Genomic DNA, 25676 nt, shown 5'->3' with positions numbered 1-25676 from the left:
TTTCAGAATCTTGCACATGAGTCTTTCTAGATAACAGACAATATGTATATATGCACCCAAATATATAATCTGGGTTGGGCTTTAAAAAAGGAGAAAAATCAGCAGATACCACTCTAGTGGATCAGTAGTTTGAAATGAGTACACATATGCAAACATATCAAATTGATCAGATGGGCAAACACCCAATGATACTAGCAATTATGTTGGTTTTGCTGGAAAGGAAGCAATTTCCTTTTTGCAGGCTCTAAGTGCTGATAACCTTGGTTCAGAAAGGGCTGTATAATTGTAAACCAAGAATTGCCTCTTTGGGCATTTTGCGGGTAGTTCCCATTTGTTGTTCTGCAGTTTCATTCTTTCTTGCTGCATTCACTCCCCATTTCTGTACTGTACCCACCAGTATACCTGCCAAAGAGCTATCTGAAGAATTATGGTACAATGCCACTGTTATGTTGTGGGAGAATATCTGTACCCCCTGCCCCCTGAAAATCACTGAAGGCAAATCAGCCAAAAGATTAAATCATTTTAGAGAAGATCTCAAAACAAGTATCTCTATAAAAAGAAGAAGGGGGTTCTGTGATTTCTTAGGAAATTGCTGGGAAGAAGCTACTTTTTTTTTCTTTTTTTCTTTTTTCCTTTTTTTTTTTTTTTTGCTGTTTAACACTTACTTTTTAATTTTAAATGAAATGTGCAATTTTTATTTTAAGGCTCTCAACCAGAATGCTGAACTAAGGAGTCGCTTGAACAGAATACATTCAGAATCTGTTATTTGTGATCAGGTTGTCAGTGTAAATATTATCCCTAGTCCTGATGAGGTAAGACTTTGGCCTTTAATGGATTTAGAGTACAATCAAACCTTGCTAATTCTCACTAATAGCTGAAATGCATCTAGCAAATTACAGAATTTTTCAGATTGGCAAATGTTCATTTGTAGAAAAAGTCAGATTATATTTTTCCTTACATAAAATAAAACTTCTGTCTTTTATTTTGCATATGTCAGATCTCATGAAAGAGCTCAGTTTGGTCTCTGCAGAGAAACAGGGAAGGACTCCAGTTTTGGAATATTAATTGTTGGCTGTGGGAATTAGTGAGGTTTTACTGTATTTGAATGTAACACACAGTAGCTAACCAATTCTGTATCTTAGTTTCTTGCCAAATCAACAGAACAGTATTTAATGGCCTGATCCTGCAAGTGCTTAAATGGCCTGATGTTTAATATCTTGAGTGACACTGCTGAAATCACAAGGTTCAGTCTATGAACCAAGCACTATATTAATACCATGTTTGCAACATCTAGTCTTCCTTGTTTTGCTTTCCTCAGTCAACAGATTACTGGAAATTTGTGTTAGTAACAAGTCAGCTTCCATCATGAGAAGAACAAATGTGAATTTGCGAGCTGTAATACAATTAATGCGAGCTGTTACAATTAATGTGGTCACTTTGACCACAATGCATGGCATTTCAATTAACATACTTTTGTGTCCTAATTACTTCTTCCAACAAGAAAGGAAGGTGAAAAAATGTTTCCAATTACTTTTGTGTATTTGCTTTTTGAAAATGTCCAAACAATTTTTCCAAGAGTCCAGCACGTTGGAGACTAGCAACAGAAGATAGAGGTGAAGTGGTGCCACAGCACAGCAATCTGCAGTGAAGTTCTGAGCAATGACCATCTTTTCTATTTTGTGTTTTTTCTTGGTTAGCTGTTTCTTTTCCATATGTACATCATTATCTTGGTGCAAATGTGTCTGACTGAAGAAGTTTTTCAAAGTTCCCAGATCTCTCATTCACTCCTCTTGATTGCTTTATATGTATAATCTTGCAGTGTGTAGATAATGCCTGTGTGAGCATCTTTTTCAGGTAGGGGCATGTGTATTTTTCCAAGTCCCTCTAGTTAATACAAAAACTTAAAATTTCAATCACTTCCTGTAAAGATAACAGTGAAATGAGCTTCTGTTTCCATTATAATTCATCAAACATCATAAACCATCTACAAGCTTATAAGCCCCAGTGAAAAAGGAATGGTTTTTGACCTCTTGGCTAGTTTATGATTGATTTTTTTTTTTTTTTTTGGTTAGTGCATTTTGAGGCAACTATATAGAATAATTCTACAAGATTAAGATGCCAACAAAACCATTTGCAGGACTTTTGTAGTAAGATTAATGGGGATGGAGTTGCAATCTGAAGAGTTAACTGTGTTTAGAAGGGCTTTGGTAGTTTCATCTGTATTATCTCCCAGAAGCAACATGCTATATAAATTAAGGGATTAAGTCAGAAGCCTGTTTCCCTGCACAGCAGCAGCTCCTTTGGTGGAATGGTACAGGGAGAAAATCTTGTTTTCCTCCCTTCTTAAAATGACAGCCTGTAGGGTAACATATTGAAACCTGGTGTTCCTCCCATCAGTAGCAGGAAGAGGAATATATGTTCCACTATTTAAATTAGCTTGCCCCCCTACTGATATACACATAACACAGTTTTGAACCCTTGCCTTTGCTGTTAAATTCTCTTTATAATAAACCATAGAGAGTTCATTCCCTTTAGTAGTATTGAGTCAGTGTTAATGGCATCATTTGAATGAGTTTTGAAGTACAAACACGGAATCAAAGCACATAAATATATATTATAGCCATCCTCCTGAATATTCAGACATTTCAAACATTTGTTACTAAACTGGTTCACAAGCGCATTTATTTTGAAAGTAACTTATAACTCCCTGACCTTATAAAGCTATATATTTGAGTTTTGGTTGTATCAAAGCTAACTCCCAGTGATGTAATTTGTTATGACCTGGTGTCTTTTCATCTGAATTTCATGGCTGAATTTGTCTGACACAATCCAACTATTGTCCACAAAATCATTCCTCTGGATACAGAACTAGATCTGTGATTATTGGTGCTGCTAAAACTTAGCAGTTGATGCTGAGCAGGCCTCGAAGACATGTATCTCACTGCTCAAAATGCACTTTATTTTGTAATTTGTCAAAGTCTCATCTGTTAGGTACACACAAAGCCCTACTAAAATGCTGTCTTTACTACCTGTGGTTATATTTGGCATAGAAAAATTATTCGGGTGATTTACCCCTTCTATGCATATTTATTTTATATTAGAAATAATACTTTTATTTTTCTGTGCTTTATTTACAGACGGGTGAACAAATTCATGTCAGTTTGCCACTGTCTCAGCAAGTTTCAAATGAGAGCAGGCTCTCTATGTCTGAATCCGTTTCAGAGTTCTTTGATGCACAGGAAGTGCTTCTATCTGCCAGCTCGTCAGAAAACGAGGTAGGCTATGACAGCATGCTGCAGCTTTGCTGTTGGACAGATTTAGGTATTGCTACCACTAGTGAATGTTTTTTTTGTTTTGTTTTGTTTTTTAATAACAATACTTAGAATAAAAAGGTATCAGAATGTGTAAGGTGTAGGTAAATGTACCTGAGACTCACTTGTGATGGAGTGCAGAAGTTCCCTGGAGTGTAAAACTGAGTTGAAAGTTGTTTGTATCAGTAGCTTATGTTCAGTATCTGTCCTTGCTAGACTATGAAAGTTTCAGGTAAGGGTGATGTAGACAGGAGCAATTATGTCTGACTATGCTGTCAACTAATACAGATTTTAAAATATTCTTTAAAAAAAAAGTCATCTAGTATACATATAAAGTTATTCTCTATAATCAGAGAAGTAAACAAAAGCCTGAAAAATTGGCTCACTCAGGCTCAAAGTTGAAGCCATCAGATACAGTTCAGGCTCCTGAATCATGCTGCTGTCCACAGCTTTCCTGTGCTATCCTGAATAAATTCTTCAATTTTAAAAATTTGTTTATTTTTTAAAAATACCTTTTTATAAAGCCACAGTAGTGCTGTGGTCTACCACAACTCTTCTGTAGGAGAAAATAAGAGTGTTCCACCATATATTCTTTTTGACAAAGATTGCTCATGTGCCACGAGTTGGCACAACCACGGCTAGAGTTGTTCATCTAAAGAATGGATTGGTTCCTTATCTTATTGCTTCTGGCAGGTGTAAAGTACATGTTATCTCAGTAGTCTGGATTGTCTATATCAGCATGGAAAATCAGTGTGTCTGGTATAAACAAAATGCAAACTTTACAAAGTCACCCCCAAATGGTATAGGCCTTATAATAAATACTCTGTTATCAGTAAATATGGTAAAATATTTTGAAAGTAATATTTCTGAAAGAAAAAAATTTTGAATTTTGTTAAGACAGTGATGTAGTTCTTGTTTTGCAAAATGATAGGTCGATGTTTATATAATTTTTTGCTGAAACACAAGCTGGTTTTATTGTTTGGCTCTTTATAAAGAACACAAATCTGTCTGTCTCTTCTCACCTCCCATCCCCAGCGCATTATGTTGTCCATTTTTTGTTCATCTCTGGTCTCATTTGAGGTCACCCTTTTGCAAATTTAATGCCTGTATTTGGCTTCATATTAAGGAATTCAGAAACATAAGGAGAGCATAGCATTTGTTTTGACACTTTTAGTGCATTGGCAGTATGGGCTGATTGAAACATCCAGTTGATTTAGTTGAAAGCTCTAATTGAGTAGAGATGATTTCTTTGAATATTTGTGTTTCAATTATATTTGTCTAATTTGTTGGTATATTTTGTATGTATTTGACTTAGGTGATATTTTATTTATGTTTTAGGCTTCTGATGATGAATCTTATATCAGTGATGTGAGTGATAATATATCTGAGGACAACACCAGTGTTGCAGACAACATTTCTCGGCAAAGTATACTGCTATTTTTAAACTTTGGAAAATTATTTTGGTTTTGTTCGTGTACCAGATTTACTGCATGTCTGTACAAGACCAACTCAGCTGAAATCAGTGAAGTTGGGCTTGCTTGTTCTGGTGGTCTGTTTTTCTTAATCTAGCGCTTTCTTATGATAATATTTTTTTTCCTTCCCAGTTCTTAATGGTGAGCTAACAGGAGGTGCATTCAGGAATGGACGGAGAACTTGTCTCCCAGCTCCCAGCCCTGACACCAGTAACATCAATCTGTGGAATATTTTGAGAAATAACATTGGCAAAGATCTTTCCAAAGTATCCATGCCAGTTGAGCTAAATGAACCTCTGAATACCTTACAACATCTTTGTGAAGAGCTGGAATACAGTGAACTCTTGGACAAGGCTGCTGAAACAGATGATCCTTATGAACGCATGGTAATAAATCTAGTGTAGCACTTCTTATGTCTGTATTAAAAAGGGAGCTGTTGAGTGGAGGTCTGTGCAGGGTCCTGTCTTGCTCTTCCTGTTCACAGACAACAGACCTCCCTGCTGGGTCAAATGAATGCTATGAACAATTAGAGGTGGTAGGTTTTATCTGAACGTGGCTGAGGGACTTTTCGTGACTTTAAACCAAGTCCTGCAATTGTGACTCATTGATGTGAAGACTGATCTCACTCTCTAGGACCATATATGTAGGCATTGGCAGTTTCTAGTCCTGCAGCATCCTTTCCTGGCTTTCAGTGATCAAGTCCAGTAGCCTCTAAGAGCTAATCAAGTCTGTGGCTGGCTTATGATCAATGTAGATGTCAATAAGATGTCATCCTAGGCAATTTCTAATAGAGAAGTTCTAAACCACCAAAATGGTTTGCTTGGGCAGCCTGACTTCAACTGCCCTGTAAGTATGTCTTGGTTTTTTAACTGACAGCCAACAGCCTGTGTTCAGGACTCAGGGTGCTTTGATCTGTCATGTCTCCTTTTCTTCAGAAGAAACAGGGAAAGGCTGTTAGGGAAATTTGGCAGTGTTGTTGACGAACATATCTACTGTTCCCTAGTACGGGTTGACAGCACTGTGGATAACTGGGAGAAGAGAGGTTGCCTGTGGCTGTCATATAGCCATGCGCTCAGGTGCATGAACTGCCACATTTACATGGCCTGCAGGAGAGCGAGGGGTCCTAAACATTGGTATGTTTTCCTTGCCACTGAAGAAGTTGGACCTGTCTTATTATAGGGGGTTGAATTATTTGTCATTGCATGCTGTTTTCCTACAAGACTCCTTATGTCCCTCACAAAAGGGAGATCCTATAAGGACTGGGCAGGGTTGTACTGAGTAAAGCAGGCTGTTTGCCTGTAGGACTCTGCCTTTTTTGTTGAAAAGCTTGGAAGGTGAGTATTGAAGGAGTCAGGAGAGTTCAGGAAGGAAAAGCCGTGGTGCAACCGAAAGCTTCTTCAGAAACACGGATTCAATCCCCTTCTCAATCCCCTATCTGAGGATACAAGCCAAACTTTTAACAAGTACCTTAAAAATGCAAAGTGCACACCCAGGCCAAGGCACGTGGGCCTGCTTGGCAAAAGTCCTGAATACCCAAAGCATCAGTGGTAGTAGCAGTACTGTGAATATGTTACCTGCTTCTTCGCTGTTCTTTGAAAAAGCAGGACTTTGCTATCTTAAATAAGCATCCAAAAGTAGTGGAAACTTTTTTCTTCTCATTGGTCTATATGTCATAAGGATAGTAAACCCCCTCATTTCTCTGTAGTGTATTATAGTTAAATTCATGAAAAAGGTTTTGGAAGAATGAAGGTTTTTACTGTTTGTTGTGGTTTAACCCCAGCCAGCAACTAAGCACCACGCAGCCGCTCACTCATTCCCTCCCCACCCAGTGGGATGGGGGAGAAGATCGGGAAAAGAAGTAAAACTCGTGGGTTGAGATAAGAACGGTTTAATAGAACAGAAAAGAAGAAACTAATAATGATAATGATAACACTAATAAAATGACAACAGCAATAATGAAAGGATTTGGAATGTACAAATGACTCGCAGGGCAATTGCTCACCACCCACCGACCAACACCCAGCTAGTCCCTGAGTGGCGATTCCCACCCCCCACTTCCCAGTTCCTATACTGGATGGGATATCACATGGTATGGAATACTCTGTTGGCCAGTTTGGGTCAGGTGCCCTGGCTGGGTCCTGTGCCAACTCCTTGTGCCCCTCCAGCTTTCTCGCTGGCTGGGCATGAGAAGCTGAAAAATCCTTGACTTTAATCTAAACACTACTGAGCAACAACTGAAAACATCAGTGTTATCAACATTCTTCGCATACTGAACTCAAAACATCGCACTGTACCAGCTACTAGGAAGACAGTTAACTCTGTCCCAGCTGAAACCAGAACACTGTTGAAGAACAGCCCATGAAAAGAGCATTAATTCTGTTGATGCTGTATTTATGAATAATATGAAGTGAATAGAGAATGGAGCACTCATTACACAGTGGGATGAAAACAAAGCATGTAAAAGCTCACATGAGTGTTATGACCTTGCTAGCGTGAGGCAAGGGGGACCTGGTTAAGGTTCGCCCCATTGTTAGCAGATAATGCATAGCTGAGTGGTTTTTAATCCCCATATTGCTTTTCTGAAGTTTTGTTTCAACTTCTGAGTGCCTGTTGTGATTTTTTTTTTTTTTAAACTCTGCTGAAGGGAGCTGTAATCTACACTACTGTGGCATGTCACTTAGTTTATTACTCCCAGCTAGGCCTGGTTTAGAGATTACTAAATTTTGGTTGTACATGTAGACAAGGGGGCTGATAAGGCCGCACATGCATGGAAGATCCTGAGATAACTCTGCATTAAGGACGTCTTAAGTGAGAGCCAATTATGTTTGGCACCAAATAAAATAGTTCCCGTAGGAAAATGGTATGTGATCTTGTCATCAGAAGTTATCATATAGTATTTATTCACAAGGAGCATAGACTAGAGCTGGGTCTGTGTTTTAGATCATTATTGATAAACCTGGTCAAAGGTAGAAGAACAGTATCTTGTGCAGATTGTTATTTTTAGGGGACTGTTCAAAGAGACTGACTGAGGCCATGAAGAAAAACAAATTATATCAACAAAAGACATACAGTTTATATTAGTTCTGGTTGGGATGTATGGCTTCACTCTCAGGCATGCCTCATTAATCCAGATTTCACTTTGACTGGAGTGAGTTGTGGGATGCCACGTAGTGATACACAAGAATGTCTGCCTATACTTGCTTATGTTCTTGTCTTTATTTTCACAGGTTCTCATAGCTGCTTTTGCAGCATCAGGCTATGCCTCTACATACTTTAGAGCAGGAAGCAAGCCATTTAACCCAGTGCTTGGTGAAACTTACGAATGTATTAGAGAAGACAAAGGATTTCGATTTTTCTCAGAGCAGGTAAAGCTTGTTTCTAGATAGACACTCCTGTTTAGATTTAGCTTCTGGTTTCTTTGTTTTATAGAGTAATCTTGTTTTTTCTTTCTAGTTAGAATGGTTTGCTCTCTTAATAGTATGAAAAGGTTGTTAGTATGAATGAAATTTGTTAAATGCTAGAAGGTATATATTTTTATAGTAATCACAAGGAAGTGGTTTAAGTACATAGCATTTTAAGTACAAACTTAAGTTGCATCTGTTTTCATAGCAACATAGGCTAAAAAATAGTGCGGGCTATTTAGTATTTTCATATTGCAGTAACAATTGTATTGTCTTAGAAATGAAAATGAACTGGTTTTAACTCAGTCAAACTGTTTTCCAGGTTAGCCACCATCCTCCCATTTCGGCCTGTCACTGTGAATCGAAGAACTTTGTGTTTTGGCAAGGTATACTTTTTTAATTCAAAACCATAAACTCCTTTTTTATTAGGAAGTAAAAACTTTGTCTGTACAAGCTGAGCTTTGCATTTGGAACTTACTCAATTTCTATACTTATTTTTGTAGTAACATATTACAAACTGATGCTCTGAATTATTTCCCTCCAAATTCTTATTCTTTAAGAGTGACCAGACATGTTATAAGTTCCCTTGTCACTTGCAGTCTGTTTATACTTTTCTGGTTAGAAGCTTTTTTACCAAGAAAATTATTATTTCTTACAAACACAAGCAGTTCTTTTTACACAGTTGAACAAGCAGCTCTTTCTTTCTTTGTGTCTACTGATATATACATTTAATTTCTATTGAATGTTTTCATGAGAGCTTTGACAATAATGTAGCACAGCCATGACTCCTAGAAAAAAATCAAACTTATCTTTAGTTTTTATGGCCTAATGTCATTTTCTAGTATTTTTTTTCTTTTGTATTTTCATGACAGCCTCATACTGTCCTGTTTTAAACTGGGTAGTCTAGCATAGAGCATCTTGTGTGACACGCAGATCACTGCAAGGGGGAGACTTTGGTCTTTTCAGTTTTGTAAATCTTTCACTATTATATTCAGATATCAGGTGGAAAAACAAATTCTGGGGGAAATCAATGGAAATTCTGCCAGTTGGAACCTTGAATGTGACTCTTCCAAAGTAAGCTACTGTCCTATTTCCTTTTGTTTTCAGTCTTTGCTGCAATCTGTGCTGCCTTGTGAATGGATTGGGGGAAGTGTATGCAGACATCACATGATTTGTACTGGTGAGAGTAGTGCGTAGTTCACATCTCTCCTTAGTGTACAGGTGGGGACACTGAAGCATTTTTGAGCCTGAAGATCCATTTGGGTTTTTGGAGGGAAAATATACAAACTCTCTAGAAAGCGGTAGACAGAGGGGAATAGAAATGTTTTAGGTGGGAGAACCCAAGTTTTACATGTACAGTAACAATCAACTGTTCAGAACAAGGCTGCAATATAGGACTGTCAGCAGCTAGCGCTGTCCTTGCTAAGGCTCTCAATACTGCTAAGTGTTCCCTTAGAACAACCGCTAGTAATGTAAGGTCATTTTCCAAAATGTAGTTAAGCCAGAACATGTTCTTCAGATGTTGAAAGAGTAGTGAGAAGAAGAAGTTTCACTGCAGTTAAGAGTAGTTGCATGTCGTAAACCCTGAGAATATGCAAGGAGAGGATACTTTAAACGTCTGCTGGTTTTGCAGTACTATTCCTGCTCCTGTACATTGCACCCAGCCTTTCTTTCTGCCTCTAACAGCATGACATCACTCCACTTCTTTATCCATCTCATGAAATTGAAGTAAATGCACTCAGGAGCATCTTTGTCTTCTGTCCTCATGCTTGCCCCTTAGCTCTGAAGGAGAATGTGCTTTGCACAATATAGTTCCCTCATTTTATTCCCTTGTTTGACAACAGAGATGCTCTGACTCTGAGTAGTTGTTACAGAGGGAAAGGGACGACATGCCAGTGAGCTCCTGCTTCCTACTTCCTTTCTGTTACCTTCTTCCCATATTTGTAATTTAATTACCTTGTCTGCTTATAGCCTCAGTTCAGCCTTATGTTGATCTTTGGGTCACTCTCCTTCCCCTAGAGGAAATGTGGCCAAAGCAGTTAATGCTCTGAGGACAGTGAATATGCAATGTAGGGCTTTGTTGATTCACAATGGCTTGATGTGTGGTTCATAGCACCATTCTTCAGTTCTCTGCACTAGAGCTTAGGTGAACTCCTCTATGGAGGATTAGTAACATACCCAGAACCAGTGCTTTAATAAAGTAAGCTATTGTTTCAAAAGTTTTTGAGGAATATGGTCTTGTATTTATGATAATGGAGCTATGTTTTACTTTTTTTGTCCTAATGATCATGGTTAATGTATGTTACCACTTGTTAATCTGTTCTTAGGTATGGAGACTACTATGTCTGGAACAAAGTCACTACTTGCATACATAATATTCTTAGTGGAAGGAGGTGGATAGAACACTATGGAGAGATAACTATCAGAAACACAAAAAGCAGTGTTTGTATTTGTAAACTCACATTTGTCAAGGTAACATATGTATTCTAATACATATCATATTCATAAAACTGCATAGTTCAAGCATATATCAAGCAGTTTATTTAGTGTTCCTGAAATCTACATTCCACATTCTGTCTTATCAATGTTCATAAATATGTAAATTGTCAAATGAGAGTGCTATGTTGAGTAGTATGACTCCATTCCATTGAACATTTGATATCAGAATGTTGCATTGCTGTATAGGTGTGTGCTATACTGTTTTTGGTTTTAGGTTAAGAATGAATAATTTCTTTTGTATTACCACAATGAAAACACAAAGTCACTTTAGACTTCTGTGCCATTTTACTTCTGCCTTTACTAGAATTTGGCAGTCAATATTTTTTCTCTTTTGATTAAATAATGCTGCTTTGGTTCATAGTATTTTAATATCCAGACAAGAACCACATATAAAACCAAATCACTATATAGCTATGTTACTATCCATTATTTTCCCTAAAAATAAGTTTGTCTTCATATTGCAACAAAATACATCAATACCATTGCAGCGTTAGCAGTGGTGCGTTACCGTAAATCTGAAATTCATGTTTTGATGGATGTTCTGAGAATGGGCAACTGGCTCAGTAGGTGAAAGTGTAAGAAATAAATGTGTCTAAGAAAAGCAAAGCAGAGAAGAGAAACAGAAAGCAACAAATAACAAGTAATACTGGCTGAATGTCTCCCCTGCTGCAAACAGCAGTGTGCAGCACCCGTCAAAGGATTCCCTTACATGTACAGGTATATTCAGTATTTCTCCATATAGAAAGAAGAGAGTTAGTTGGCTCAGATCAAAGTGTCATTTTTGCTGAATTGTGTGGTGGGATATGGGTTAATGAACAACAGTATAGTTCCCAGATGTGCAGATAATTTAAATATCTTTATACCAAAACACATATCAAATTATTCAGAGTTTCTTATATACTAAATCAATTAATATTCAGATCATCTGAATTTTCAATTCTGATATTCTTGGTTCCAGGTGAGCTGTTCCAATACAAAATTTGGACAGTTGGTGCCACATATTAAGATTCATGCAGTGGCTGTATTGATACAATGGGTAATGTGAAAAACAGTGTGAACTAGTAATTCTTTGTTAAACTTGCAGGTGAACTACTGGAATTCAAATGTAAATGAGGTGCAGGGAGTTGTGATAGATCAAGAAGGGAAGGTGGTTCATCGCCTTTTTGGAAAGTGGCATGAAGGCCTTTATTGTGGGGTTGCACCTTCAGCCAAATGCATATGGAGGCCAGGTAAGAAGCTTGTAATAAACTCTGGCAGTCACTGTAGTGTAACCCTAAACTATGTAGAGCTGTTTTAGCCATCAGTTTAAATACACAAAATACTACTGGAGAAATTAAATTTCTGGCTAGACAAATAAACAAAAATTTACATGAGTTTATAGTAATGGTAAATGGAAATGTTCTTACAGGGCATAGTCTTCTACATCTCACTCTGACTCCTGGTCAAATACTCTGGGGTCTTGTGGTCAACTTAAGCAAAAAAGTTGGATGTCTGGGCCTGCGAGCTCCTGTGATTTCAGGAGCTGATTTCAACTTCCTTACTGCTTGCTTATAGGCACTGAGGTTGAATTAGTCGTCTTTTGCACCTGTAGTATCTCTCATACATGCAGAGTGATTATCCAGCAATTGTCATTATTGTTAGTATTTTGAACCCTACTATGTATAGATAGTATTTTCAACTCTACTTTGCGCCCTGCTCTCTGCTATGTCTACTCTGATTGCCGTTAGTGCTGAAGGTGTTGGACAGTGCCGAATCAGTCTGCAAGTGAGTGTTATGTTCCAAAATCAACTCTGAAGATCAGTTAAGGTTAGCTTTTATAGAGACATTTGGTAAGCCCACTTTCTGGGGAACAGGAAACTATGTTTAACTTGAAAGTCTGGAAAACAGTAGTTCTTATGTAAAAAGGAAGGAAAATCATAAGTTTTGAATCTATTAGCATGTAATTACAACTTCCCCAGGATAAGCAGTTCACATTAATATTTAGTGAATGTTGTTCCACCTAGAGAATAGCTTTTGATGCTTTTTAATTATATGTAAGCGTACAATATATTAATATTTTTGCTGTTATAATTTAATAAATAAATTAATCTCTTGCATATTTGAAGTAATAGCTTAAAAAGCTTTTTTCTTTCTCATACATATTCACACAGGCTCCATGCCAACCAATTATGAACGTTATTATGGCTTCACGAGGTTTGCTATTGAGCTCAATGAATTAGATCCTTTACTGAAAGATCTTCTTCCTACAACAGATGCACGATTCAGGCCAGATCAAAGGCAAGAATGCTTATTTATACTCTTAATATTGCTGGGTTTAAGACTGGGTTTGGCTAAGTATTGAATTTTTTCTATGTCTTCACTACAGTCTGAACTAAGCTTTGGAGGATTCTCCTAGCAGAGAAGGTATTCAGTATTGCAATCAAATTTCTGCTTTACTCAGTTGAAGGAAAGTAGAAAGCATCTTGTTGGTATAGTAGAGCTATAGTGCAATCTTTGGGCAGAGGTAGGATTCCTCATAACAAACTAGAAAGACAGGCTCTAAAATGTCTTGCCCTCCTGCTATGAATGGAATCAACACTAATTCCCTCCTAAATCTCAGTTCAAAGTACTTCAATGTTTGTGATATGTTGAAGTTACTAAAGAAAGCGTATGCCTTAGGCTACAGGTCAGGTACATGTAACTGGGGAGTCACATCTCGGTTATTCTTATTTTATGAGGTTATGACTAGATCTGAAAGTGGGTACAACACAGACAGGCTTGGCTTGGCTTGGCTTCTGCTTGATTTTTGTGATGATTGGCACTAGAAAATCCCTTGTCCTAGACACTGTATGATTGCTATAGGATCTGCTGTTATTCATACAGGCTTCTGGAGGAAGGAAATGTAGAAGCGGCAGCATCTGAGAAACAAAGAATAGAGGAACTCCAGAGAGGTCGGAGGCGGTACATGGAAGAAAACAGCATTGAATATGTACCCAAATTTTTTAAGTGAGTCTATTCATTTCAGTAGTAAGTCTGTTTTCTGTAGTATGACTGGACAAAATACTACAAGAATTATCACCAACGTAGTCTGTTAATCGTGAAAGCCTGGAAAATGGCAATTTTAAGAAAAATAATCAGATACCTGATCTCTGCCTGAAGCAATTTTTAGATAGTTTAAAGCTTCATACTTAAAAGAGCATTTTCTCACAAGGGGCAACAGCTATACAAGCCTGCTGCACCCCTCAGCCAATGTTTTTTGAAGTGCAATAGAAGTATAATATTAGAATCTGAGATTTAACTAGGTTATTGTTTTACGTCATTGCATAAACAAACTAATAAACAGTGACCTGAAAAACAATATCATACATACATATATCTCTCTGTAAAATGTATATATAAGTGTATATATATCTACACTTACGTTACAATTTATTTTTGAGTGGAGGGGTTTTTGTTTGTTTGAAGCATTCTTCTGAAACAAGGGCTAGTCCTACCAAATAGCCTGATGTTTAGCATGGCAAATCAAAAGTGAAAAGATTGAACATGCTTGATGCAGTTTTGTAGTGGAAGATAAGGAAAATATAAAGGAGACAAAGGACGTAAATGGTAAAAGACTTGCATTCTGCAAGCTAGATCTCTTGGTTGATCCCCTGCGCATAATCAGAATCTGTAGTGGCCAAAGAGGCTTTATGTGGCTCTAAGACCTGTTCACACAGATCAGACAACACATTTGCGATCTTGGCTGCTTTCTAAGCCTTGCACTTTTGACACAGGTAGAGGCTGATTTTTATTGTTAAATCCCTGACTGTTCTTGTGTCCTTTAGAAATATAAAATCAGATTTAGTATTGGGTTAGATCAGAGAGGTATGGAATATGATTTCATATTACATAAGAGCAGAGATCTATGGTCAGAACTTTTTTCCCCCTCTTTCTCTCTCTTTTTTTTTTTTTTCCTTTCTACAGAAAAGTTATCGACGCTAATCAAAGGGAAGCCTGGGTTACCAATGACACCTACTGGGAACTGCGAAAGGATCCTGGCTTTAGTAAAGTAGAAATTCCTGTACTCTGGTAAACTGAGAATGTAGATCTAGTAAACATATCACTCTGAAGAAAAAAATAACTATGCACAATATGTTTCTTATAGCTAAGCGTGGTTTGTGGGTCTACGGAAAAACCTATCATTCGCATTTATTTTCATCTTTATAACGGACTTTTGAAAGTGCATTAGACCAGGCCCCTGACCACTTCTGGATCTTTTTAATTTTGCAGCAGCCATTAAAAAAAAAAAAGAAAAAAAAAAAAAGAAAGAAACAGAAACCTTTTAAAGTTTCATATGCTGAAAATCCAGAACAAAAGAAGCAGATGAGTTATCCAAAGTCACTCGGAAGAGATGGTAAACGCAAAACTGCAACCGGTGCTTTAAACAGACATTAAGAGTAATATAATTTAAATTACAAAAAAACCAAACAAAAAAACCACAAAACAAAAGAGGAAGAAAAAGAGAAAAAAATCCATTTTGTTTCAACTATTTTTGTTAAAAACTCTTGGGTCACAACACTGTCATTTCTGGCTTCAGGTTAGTCCTTTGGTGTGATGTGCTTGGACTGGCCTTTGTCAAAAAGATACGCTTTTCTGGAAGCTGTTCCCATTCATATGCCATTGTTCATGCCTTAAACAAAATATGAAGATGTACAGTAAGTAATTTTAAAATATGTATGCTTAGGCTTGTGTGAAGGGCAGATTTTTAAAGCACTAGAATTTTATCATGATATAAATATTGGAGAACCTGCATTATTTAAAATCAAAAGACAACCAAACATCTAACTGTATTTCAGAGGAATGAGATCTACTGTACATGCTTTAGCTTTGGGAAGCTGACTGTATATTCAGACTGAAAAGAAACTGCTTACTGGTTGAATTTGAGACAATTTTGGTAAATGCATATGAATTGCTTGTCAGAAAGTTCATATTCTAAATGACTGATGCTGAGATGCAATCATCACTTTTACCACTGGCTAGACATGGTCTCACAGTGAATCTCATTTCCCCGTAACTGTTTATACAATTAGAATTCCCTGAAGCTTTGCAACAGCGTTAAAAGCACAGAAAGATTTCATGGGAAGCTCTCTGGCTTCTCTCCAGAAGCTGGACAGTACTGTAAATACAACTATTTTCTGCCACACACACTGTTTACTTTACTGGCTCTGTTTTTTCCCCATCCGCTTTTCCTATCTAAATTTATATTTGAGAGTATGGCAGAGGCTCCCATGTGTTGTAGCTAACAACTACTACTTGTGTTGCCAAAATAGCTTTTGTGCAAAATTATATTTTACAGTTTTTCATAAAGTGATTCTATATTTTTTGATTAAGAACCAAGTCTCTTATGTGTTGCTAAGCCTCAGTTAATATATGTGGGAGAAGGCTTGGCACTTTCTATTTGAAAATCTCTGAAACGTTAAACAGTAGGAGGGCAGATTTTAATAAAAGGAAAAAAAAGTAACTTTATTAGGTAAAAACTGCATTCCATATGGTATGTTCTAGTCTTCCATTTATGCGTGTATTATACATCCAGGCACTGATGATAGGTTAGGTGTCATGCATATGCACTGTATCTCTTTCTACATGTACACAGCGTACATAGTGCACTTGAATTTTTCTATTTAAGATTGATGCTAGTACTGAGACCTAAAAAAAATTATTAGATAGGTATGTGATCCTGCCAGCAGAGCTGCTTGAACCGTTCTCAGTAGATTATGCTTCTTCTTTTTGCAGAGTCAAGTCTCTACAGAACTGAGATTACTTTGATTATTTAATATGCATTTAGTTCTCCTCCTTGTTAGTATGGCAAAGCAACTGGCAGAGCAACTAGCTACTAATGAATTCCAGTTTCTTCACACAGTTCTATTATCAGGAAGAACTATGAAAACCTAAAGAAAATATTAAGTAGACTTTATAAGAATTGTGAATGCTCATGAATTGCTTATGAATATTTGGTTTAAAAAAACCTGTGTGCAGATTAACAGGATTTCTTCCAAAGAAAATTTTGAATTATTCAAAGAACGATATCTTTTTCTTTCGTAGTTGAACCTAGTCTGGTTTTTTTTTTTTTTTAGTTCTGCAATTGTTATTATAAAAAAATGAAAATATATAAAAAGTTTGGGGTTTTTTAATCATATTTGGTTAACTTCATCCTCCTTGCTTTAATGACAGTACACTATTAATCAAATTGGCACATTGTGTGCAAAATAGCAATTAATTATTCTGTGTCACTTTCCTTAAAAACATTATTAAACATTTGCCCACATCATACTCCAGTCTTTGTGTGCAGTTCACCGTGATATTAGAAGGCATTATGTGTGTATGACTGCAAGTACATTTGAGGGATAGAAACTGCATGTCCTCAAATTTTTTTGAAGGTTGTTTTTTAATTTAAATACAGAAATAAGGTCTTTAGTTTTACAGTGTTCTGCTAGTGTTATTTGAACGCCATTACATGCAATGCAAACTGATACTTGGTGTACACTAAAGATGCTACCACTGATTTAATTATTTTTCCAATTGTTTATTTGACACTGATTGAAAGAAAAATAACATTAACAATTTTAAAATTAAAAAAAAAAATATCTGTGATATGCTAAATCATTCTATTGAAGGCACTTTTTAAGCCTCCTGAATGTTAAGTTAGTTAGTTTGTAAGTAGAGGAGACACAAAACAATGCATCACAAATATTTGCAGCCCTCATCAGAAATTGAAAAGTGCTAGCAGATGTACTGTAAAGCAATTTCTTATAGTGCAGAATTCTATGGATTCTGTGCAAAATCCTTTATTAAATTTTTCCTGTAACCTTGGGGGACATCATGACATATTTTGTGCTGTTTCTAAAGAGAATGGTTTAACAGAGGATAGGTCTGGGGGCTTCTATCCAAATTATAGTTTTTAGACAACCCATGAAATTTCACCAGAGCTGAGTTGTGGGGGATAGTGGGCTTTCCACATCCCCTGCCAGTGTACTGCAGGATGGGGTTTCCCATGTTGCAGGGAGAACGCACTGTTGGCTCCTTTGCAGCCTGGCACTCATTGTAAGTGCCTGCTGCTTTTCAGCAGGGCTGCTGCTCGGTCGTCCCTTCCCAGAACGTGGGATTTTTCCGCCCCAGGTGCAGACCTTCGCACTTCTATTGAACCGCATGAAGTGTCTTCTGGCCCAGTCCTCAAGCTGAGCAATGTCCTTCTGACTGAAGCTCTGCCATTTGTCGTGCCGTCTCATCCTCCTAATTTAATGTCAGCTGCGAACTTGTTAGCGTGTAGTCTATGTCCTTGCCCAGGTCACTGGTGAGTTGTTGATTGACACGGGCCACAAAATTGACACCTGCAGGGCTGTTCTCATTGCTAGCTGCCAGCGGGGCATAAGCCATTTATCAATGCCCTTCAAGGCTGGAGATTTGGGCAGTTTTCAGCTCACCTCACTCCATTCATCCAGGCAGTATTTCCTTTTGAAAGGCATGAAAAATACTTATCAGCTCAGTAGATTTAATTGCTATAGGTTTGGTATGTGATGAAAATTAGTGCAACTCATTTGACATTTAAAACCTGTTAGACAATTTAAGAAGTTCTAACTTTTACTACAAAGATGTATCCTTTGCTTTTTCCTGTGTTTTCTCAAAACACCTATTTCTGTATAAAATACACAGCCCATATGCTTTAATTTCACAATAGTGAACTGTACTTTCAATTAATATTTCAAAAGTGTACCTTAATTTGTTCCCTGTTCTGGTACTGCAGGTATGATAGGTTAATAATAGCCATTTTCATCAAATGTAATGTCTTATAAAGACTTAAATAGCTTCATTCCTATTTTAGATCTGTATTAACAAGCTGGTAGATTTTTCGGCATATTAGAAATTGTTATCTCACTGGGAGATACAATTTGAATATGAGTTGATTTTCATACAGTATCACTGTGATTAAAAAGTCATCTGGACATCCATTCTAATTTTAGACACATGTAAGTTGCATGAAGTAAACTTTTTTTGTATTTGGCTTTAAAAGTGAACTCTTTTCATCTTACAAATAATGTTACCCTTTATTTTTTTCTCATTTTGAACTTCTGACTCTGAATGAGCTTGTAAGGCATTTGTGGGTTTTATTTGAATAGCACATGCTAGGCATATGTCGAGTATTGCAGTATGTATACATGACACAGTTTTGAAAGATACTGCCCTTAATTTCCCTACTGAACACTGTTAGAGCTTTATGGAAACAAATTACACAGACCTTAAGGCACACTAGGAGCCAGTGCTGGTCCTGCCCTCATGGGCAGCTAGTGAGGACCTTGCATCTGGGCCATGCCCTCTGATTCCCATGGAGGTAACATGGAATTTTCTCACCCTTGAACCAGGCAGAGTGAAGCCCAGTGCAATGCAGTCTTGCTCGTAGAGTTTCTCTCAAAAAATCTGAATTTTTAGAAATACCCTGAAAAGGAGGGGAGGTTCATTTGCACTTGCACAATAATGAAGAGGGCTGAATATGCCAATTCTCTGTGAGTTTTGCAAAACTTGGTTTCACTAGCAAAGCTCTGTTAGTATAGGGAAGGTTTGTGTGGTCTCCTTGTATTATAGGATTTTGAATATTGTCTGGTGCAGAGATAAACACTAGCTGTTTAACATGCCATTGGCTGCAGTCATAATCTGAAGAATAGCTCTTATTTTAGGTGTCATTACTAATACTGGAGCCGCATAATGAAAGTAAAGGAGAGTTTTCAGATTAAATCCACCTGAAAGGAAAGAGTATTTGTATTCATATGCTAAAATGACAGGAGGGGTTAAGTTAGAGAGTTTGGCCCAGCAGGGGGAAAAAGATTAATGACAGATGTCATGTTTAAGAAACACTGGAATGGCCTCACCAGTCACCCTGTGTTATACACAGACTTGGGAGAAAACAAAGTTTACCGTGTCACAACCACTTACTCTAGCAGCTACTGTGGCTGAAAATACTATCTTGGGTTTTCTTCCTGTCATTAGTCATCAAAATTGTATAAAACTTGAACTTCCTGTTTAGAACATATATTGATAAAAGTCACAGTAGGTAGAGATAGAGCGGCAACTAAGTATTTTGTTCATGTGCTCAAGGTTGCGAAGGTATATTTAGTATAAAAAGTAGTATAATTTTCTACTTTACCATCCCTGGTTACTTTTATTATAATTCTGGTATCACTCAGAAGTAGTTTCATGGAGAAAGGTCTTTTGTTTTTTTATTCTTTTTGTTTTTAACAGAAGAATCTGGACTAAGTGTGTTAATAAAGATTAATTATTTCTGGGGAGGATATCTCCCTCAGCTCTGTTAGAACAGTGAATGGCACCTGCAAGAATGTTGCAAATCTCAGTAAGCTCACAGAAATGGCTTATTTACAGCAATTAATTTTATTTTTGTATTATATATTGTAAGGAATCTACTTACAAAAGCAAATACATTATTTGCTCTTTAAACTAGGGAATGTAAAACACCTTCATTCATTAGTGTAAGCTATGTCTTTCTTCCACTAAACTGAAAAGCCTCTTTACGAAATGATTTTTATATGGTATCTTGCAGGTTTAAAAAGTGATAGTGATGTACTTGTAGGTGTTTTATATACCTCTCTCCTCCTTTGTCAAGTATTGTGGTATTACAAACCCATCATATCTTTAATTTTTTTTTTTCCCTGCCTTGCGATCTTTGACAAACCTCAGAAAAGGGAGGGAGAGACTGCAATGGAGAACAGTGAAACTAGTCACAGCAGCTCTGTCAGTGGCACAGCTGTAACAAAATAGAAAGTTTTCTAACTTTTATGAATTAAAATGTCAGCAGAGCTGCTGAATCCATTTCAGGCAGGTTACCTTAATACTATTTTTCTTTCCACTGATCCATGACAACATGAAAAAAGGGAAGATTGATGACATCTGCTCAGAATTAATTCTGAAAGTGAAGGGAAGTTTTTATTCCTTTTATAAATAAAAGTGACTGTAGCCAGCATTTGGCTGAATGTGTATTGGTAATGTGGACAAAGAGAGTTACATATTTTATAATTAAGGAAACAATAAAATTGGAATATATAATCAGCAGTGTGTAATATATTCTGCCTTGACCTATGAATAATTCATTGAAGTATGGTAAAGCTACTTCTTCGTACTCCTGGAGCTATGACAGATGTTGTCTCCTATGAAACACTAGAACATGTTTCCATATTGACTGCTACTTTTAATGGTCTGCATTAATGAAAGAGGGATATCTTATGCTAATGTATAGTGTTGCTGGCCCAGAACATTAGGGATGCAAAAATGGAAGAGGTGAGGAGATTCCTTCAAAAACTCAGAAGTGGGTAACTTATCTTTTACACCCTGAGCATCAAAATGATGTAAGTGCTACACAAGAGCAGCACACGCAGCGATAATATTCAACCAAAACTATTCGTCTTCACTGAGGTACTCGCTTATTGTGCCAGTCAGTGTAGCCACACATGCAATGTCTTTTTTCTGAAGTTGCATTACTATTTACGATTGCACTTGTGGCCCAGCGGTTGATTTGTCAGGTCCACCGAGGACAATCAGTGTAAGAGTCAGGATTGCAAACTCAAATTTCTTTTCTATTAGTCCTGTGCTGAATGCTCCCTCTCTTCCTTTGTTAAATTCACCTGAACAAGGAATATTACAGTAACATTAACAAAATGAATATAAGTTTAATCCTCAGTATTTTCCAGCTAGAGGAAAATTCAGGATAGCTTATTCAACTGTGTTGAAGAAATACAGACGAGATCTTAAATTATCTTTGTATTTGCTTAATATTTTATAACATATTTTGAGATTGGATCACCAACAATAAAATTATACATAAATATATTAAACTTGCTTTGTCACCTATCTTGAATTCGACATTGAAAATTATCATTCCAATCTGAGGTTAGAAATTAGGTCTATTTAGTTCTTGAAGTAAGTGTTACTTATTGGAGAGGACTTTGCTGCTCCAGACCTCCCAGCAGGTTAATGCAGAAGAAAAAACACTTGCTGTAAACTTTAGCATGATTTGTTAATGATACTAAAGTATTCTTTTGTGGTTGGAATATAGTGTAGAAAATTCAGATCACAATAAATTATATTTTCAACTGAGTCTCAAACAAGACCTGACTATGAGCTGAGAAATAAAGGTTGATGAGTGTATTCTGGTATGTAGACATAAAAGCAAAGATGACGACTTCTACCTTAGTTAGCCTTTCGCTCTACTTAACAAAAGCACTGTTCTTGTTCTTTTATAATTATTTCTAAACTAATTATTTTCAAACATTCGTTCCTCACTAAGAATTAATTACATGTGAAGTTTCAGTTTTAAAAATTAAACAGTGTTTGGAACTCCACAGACATGAAGAGTGGTGCTTCTGTCTTGCACCTAGTGCTCAGACCTTGCTAAATCTCCAGCTTTCAGAGTGGGGTGGACCTGTAATGCTTACTCACTAAAATTTAATCCTTGGACCAAAAATAAATGTCAGTGGGCTTTTCTGGATGGATGGATGGATGGATGGATGGATGGATTCAACTTTGTATATTGATTTATGTCTATGTTATTTACTATAAAATAAGTAAGAAATCAAGTTGCTAGCATCTGATATCTGAAATCTTTTCCTTCACCAAAATGCATAGCAAACTTCTTGTTCTGTATGTGTTACTGCTAGATTGTCTGAAGTGGATACTTCAGCACGTAAAAAGCCATCACAAAATGAAACTACTGTGGTATGCAGAGAGATCATTATCATAGTTCTATATTAGGATATTAGGTATATTTTCTTTGTTGTAACCATTAGCAAGACTCTTCTTTGGGTCTTTTTCTGCTTTCCTTTGTATAATTAACTGTTTGGTGAATTATGATTTCTCAGTATTTCAACAGCAAAGAATTCTGTATTTTCTCTCATTTTTTGCACAAAGTTAATATGAATTGACAATAATGTCACACTTTTGTTGGTGAAATTAGATCCCATACGCACATGTATGAAATGTAGTAAATTTTAGTATTTATACCTTGCTCAGACTCTGAGAATGCCACTAAAAGAGTAAGGTCTAGATTAGTTGTTAATTTTACATTGCCTTACTGAGCTTCTTTGCTTTTAACAGCCTTTAATTTGAGATGGGAAACAGTCCTGCACCAGTTCTTTAGCAGGCCAAAATGTCAAAACCTAAATAGCTAAAAGAGCATTCTTTACTGATTGCCCATATCCCTGTGCTCATTCTACAAAAAATCCCAAATCTGATGATTTGTTACACATCTCTTTGTGTAGCATCCTTGTAAAAGGAGGTTCTCAGAGTCTTTCCACTGTGATTATGCTATTATGTCAGCTAGAAAGGTATACAGAAACTTGCTTTGCGTATTTTCAGGTGAATTTTAAAGTCAAATAGTTGCTTTCTAGATGCCTGGCATATAAAGCCAGTACTGCTTTTGAGTACTGGGTAGATGGTGTCTGTTTTACAGGGGAATAACAGACTGCAACTAGAAAGATTCTGCATTCCTAGATGCAGGAGGCAAAATTTTTTCTGTTGCTTGAAAGCAATAGAAAACTGTTACTTACAGGAAGGAAAGAAAATAAGAAGCATTTATGTACCCAGCTACCCAAATGTTGCAGAAGGCATTATTTTTGAGCACTGTAATATTAAATGTGACCTGCAGCACCCTTAATTTTATGCTCAGAAGTTCACTGTGGACTCCTGTAAAGAAATGAAGAAGAAAAGGATACTGGAAAAAAAAGTCAGTACCATAATTTCTAAATAACTCAATAGAAAATTGATTTGCAAATATTTGTTTTGAAAACCATATAAGCTACTTAAAGTATCACAATTTTTAAAAGCCCAAGTTTAGTCATAGTACATTCAGTAATTTAACATTTAAAAAAGTAATCTTGATTGATCTTGATTGCTTTCCTGCAAATGCATTTATTTGTGCTTGACTGTTCACAAGTTTGGTATATCTTTCAGGCTGATTCTTCTTTACATCTTATTAATTCTGACTCCAAATACTGGCTCTAATTGTGCCTGTAAAACCAATTCTATTGCTTACTGTTACTAAACATCAACAGCTGAGGAATAACATAGCTAGGATATAATTTGTATATTCCAAATCTATAGACTTTTATTTCACGTGCAAGAGTCAATCAGCAATGCACATGTCAGATTTGTTTTCTGCTTCATCTGCTTGGACTCTGATCTTGCACAGACATCAGTACGTACTTAGCATAAACACTGCAAACAGTCTGATTGGATTAAGTTTAAAGATGTAGATACTAAAGTTCAAATAAAAAGGCTCAACAGCGACATTCCTAAGAAATCAAAACAATGTACCTAGTTACACCAGGCTTTATAGTACTTGATTTTTAATTCCTATATGCTTAAACAAATGAGCACCTACGCAGATGAGGCTGAGCTGCTGTTGGTACTCCATTGAACTCAGTGAGCTTCCAGGTAAGTGGATGATCTAGCTGCCCAAATCTATTTCAACTGTAGGCCTAACATACAGTGAAGCCTAGGTATTCAACTAGGTACACTTAAGCTTGATTTTGAACATGTGCACTGTCTTGTGGAAGATAAATGTGTGATATACAGCTGGTTTGGGTGCTTGCCAGTCAGAGCAATATATTTGACTTCCCTTTGACTCTCTTGCATTTTGGGACCTTATTCTGGGGCTTGTAGTATTTAAAAACCAGTTAACTTCATGTCTCTGCAAAGCTCAATTATGTATGACATTTGGAAGAAAGAACAGGAGATTAAATCAATGACAGTTCATCATATTATGTCTCACTCTGGCAAGCTTAATTGTAAGAATATTTGCAATTCCTACCCCTGTTTCCCTGTACTTTCCCCAGGATGGTGCCAGCCCAGAGTGAGGGTTGCTAGTACTGTATGCCAGTCAAAAAAGGAGACTAATCTTTCTGATTTGCGAAGAAGGGGGTGACTAAGAGCATGCTTCTAATCTCAGCCTAGAAAAGCATGAATGTGAGAAAGTGCGTCCCGTCACTCCTTCTAGGCTTTAGAACATAAATAGAATTGCTTTTTTTGGTATATCAAGTTCTCTGGCTACTTCAGAGATTGAACCTAGCCAGGAAGGAGCAGTAAAAAAACAGTTTTAAGTTCCCACATAATGCAGCTGCAACACTTATTCTGTGTCTTTGCACTTGTGAGTTGGTTTTGAACATACTGGTGTAGTAATCCAGAATGCAGAGGCCTCACACTGACTACCTCTCATGCAATAAAAACCAAGCTCATACAGTAGTTAATGTTGATTGCAGTTGAGTGTCTTTGGCCACATGATTCAGGGAGGTGGTAGTGGGGGGAATAGTAAACAAAAGAAATTAATTTAATGAAGACTTTATTCCAGTGATGTATGTGGTATACACAATACCCATAATACCAACTCCAACTGAGGAAGATCCTACAGCTTTTGGTAGGAAATAAAGGTGACCTTGGCTATGCTATAGTTTATGTTGTACTCTAAAATGTAACAAAAGATGGCATCTGTTTCCTTCAGGCTGAGCCGGATTTATCGGGGTATTGTGTCCAAAAAACACACACACACACTATTCTAGTTTTTGAGGAAACATGATGCTCTTTTACCTGTTGCAATGTAATTGGATAATGCATGTACAAATGACTTGTTTAGCCTGCCAATGAATGTTGCTAATGCCTTACCAAAAAAAAAAAAAAAAAAAAAGCATATTTTTTGTATTTTTTTCCTCAGAGGCAAATCCAAACAATGCTAGATTTGGGAAACTGTTTACTGAAAAGCATTTTCTAATAGAACTCTGATGAAGTGCAATTGTATAATTATTATTGTTCAGTGCATACAGTACATTGTCTCCATCACTCTGTACACTGCTGCTATTAGTGCTTGTTCTAATAAATCTCAATGTACACTGTTTAAACTGCTATCATCTGTGTTCTGATTTATTAACATAAACACTTTAGAATATGGTTCTTGAATGAACTGGTAAGTGAATTAACTATTAATC

At 36.7% G+C, this 25676-nt stretch overlaps 1 protein-coding gene across 2 annotated transcripts in view; it reads left to right on the top strand.

Annotated features, from left to right (window-relative positions):
- Nucleotides 1-25412, top strand: part of OSBPL6 (oxysterol binding protein like 6) — a 112515-nt gene extending 87103 nt beyond the window's left edge. For both annotated transcript variants that reach the window (XM_075028348.1, XM_075028347.1), the window contains 12 exons: nt 705-812; nt 3138-3275; nt 4650-4737; nt 4916-5169; nt 8011-8148; nt 8507-8570; nt 9180-9258; nt 10512-10656; nt 11768-11912; nt 12834-12960; nt 13546-13668; nt 14626-25412. In XM_075028348.1, the coding sequence (XP_074884449.1) occupies nt 705-812; nt 3138-3275; nt 4650-4737; nt 4916-5169; nt 8011-8148; nt 8507-8570; nt 9180-9258; nt 10512-10656; nt 11768-11912; nt 12834-12960; nt 13546-13668; nt 14626-14734 (1518 nt within the window). In that variant the 3' untranslated portion in view covers nt 14735-25412. The remainder of the gene's footprint in view (nt 1-704; nt 813-3137; nt 3276-4649; nt 4738-4915; nt 5170-8010; nt 8149-8506; nt 8571-9179; nt 9259-10511; nt 10657-11767; nt 11913-12833; nt 12961-13545; nt 13669-14625) is intronic.
- The last annotated feature ends 264 nt before the right edge of the window (nt 25413-25676 follow it).

The sequence above is a fragment of the Buteo buteo genome, chromosome 5 (genome assembly GCF_964188355.1).
Source record: "Buteo buteo chromosome 5, bButBut1.hap1.1, whole genome shotgun sequence".
Classification (NCBI taxonomy): domain Eukaryota; kingdom Metazoa; phylum Chordata; class Aves; order Accipitriformes; family Accipitridae; genus Buteo; species Buteo buteo.
The sequence above is the reverse complement of the archived record's forward strand: the minus strand, read 5'-3'. Positions and strand labels throughout refer to the sequence as shown.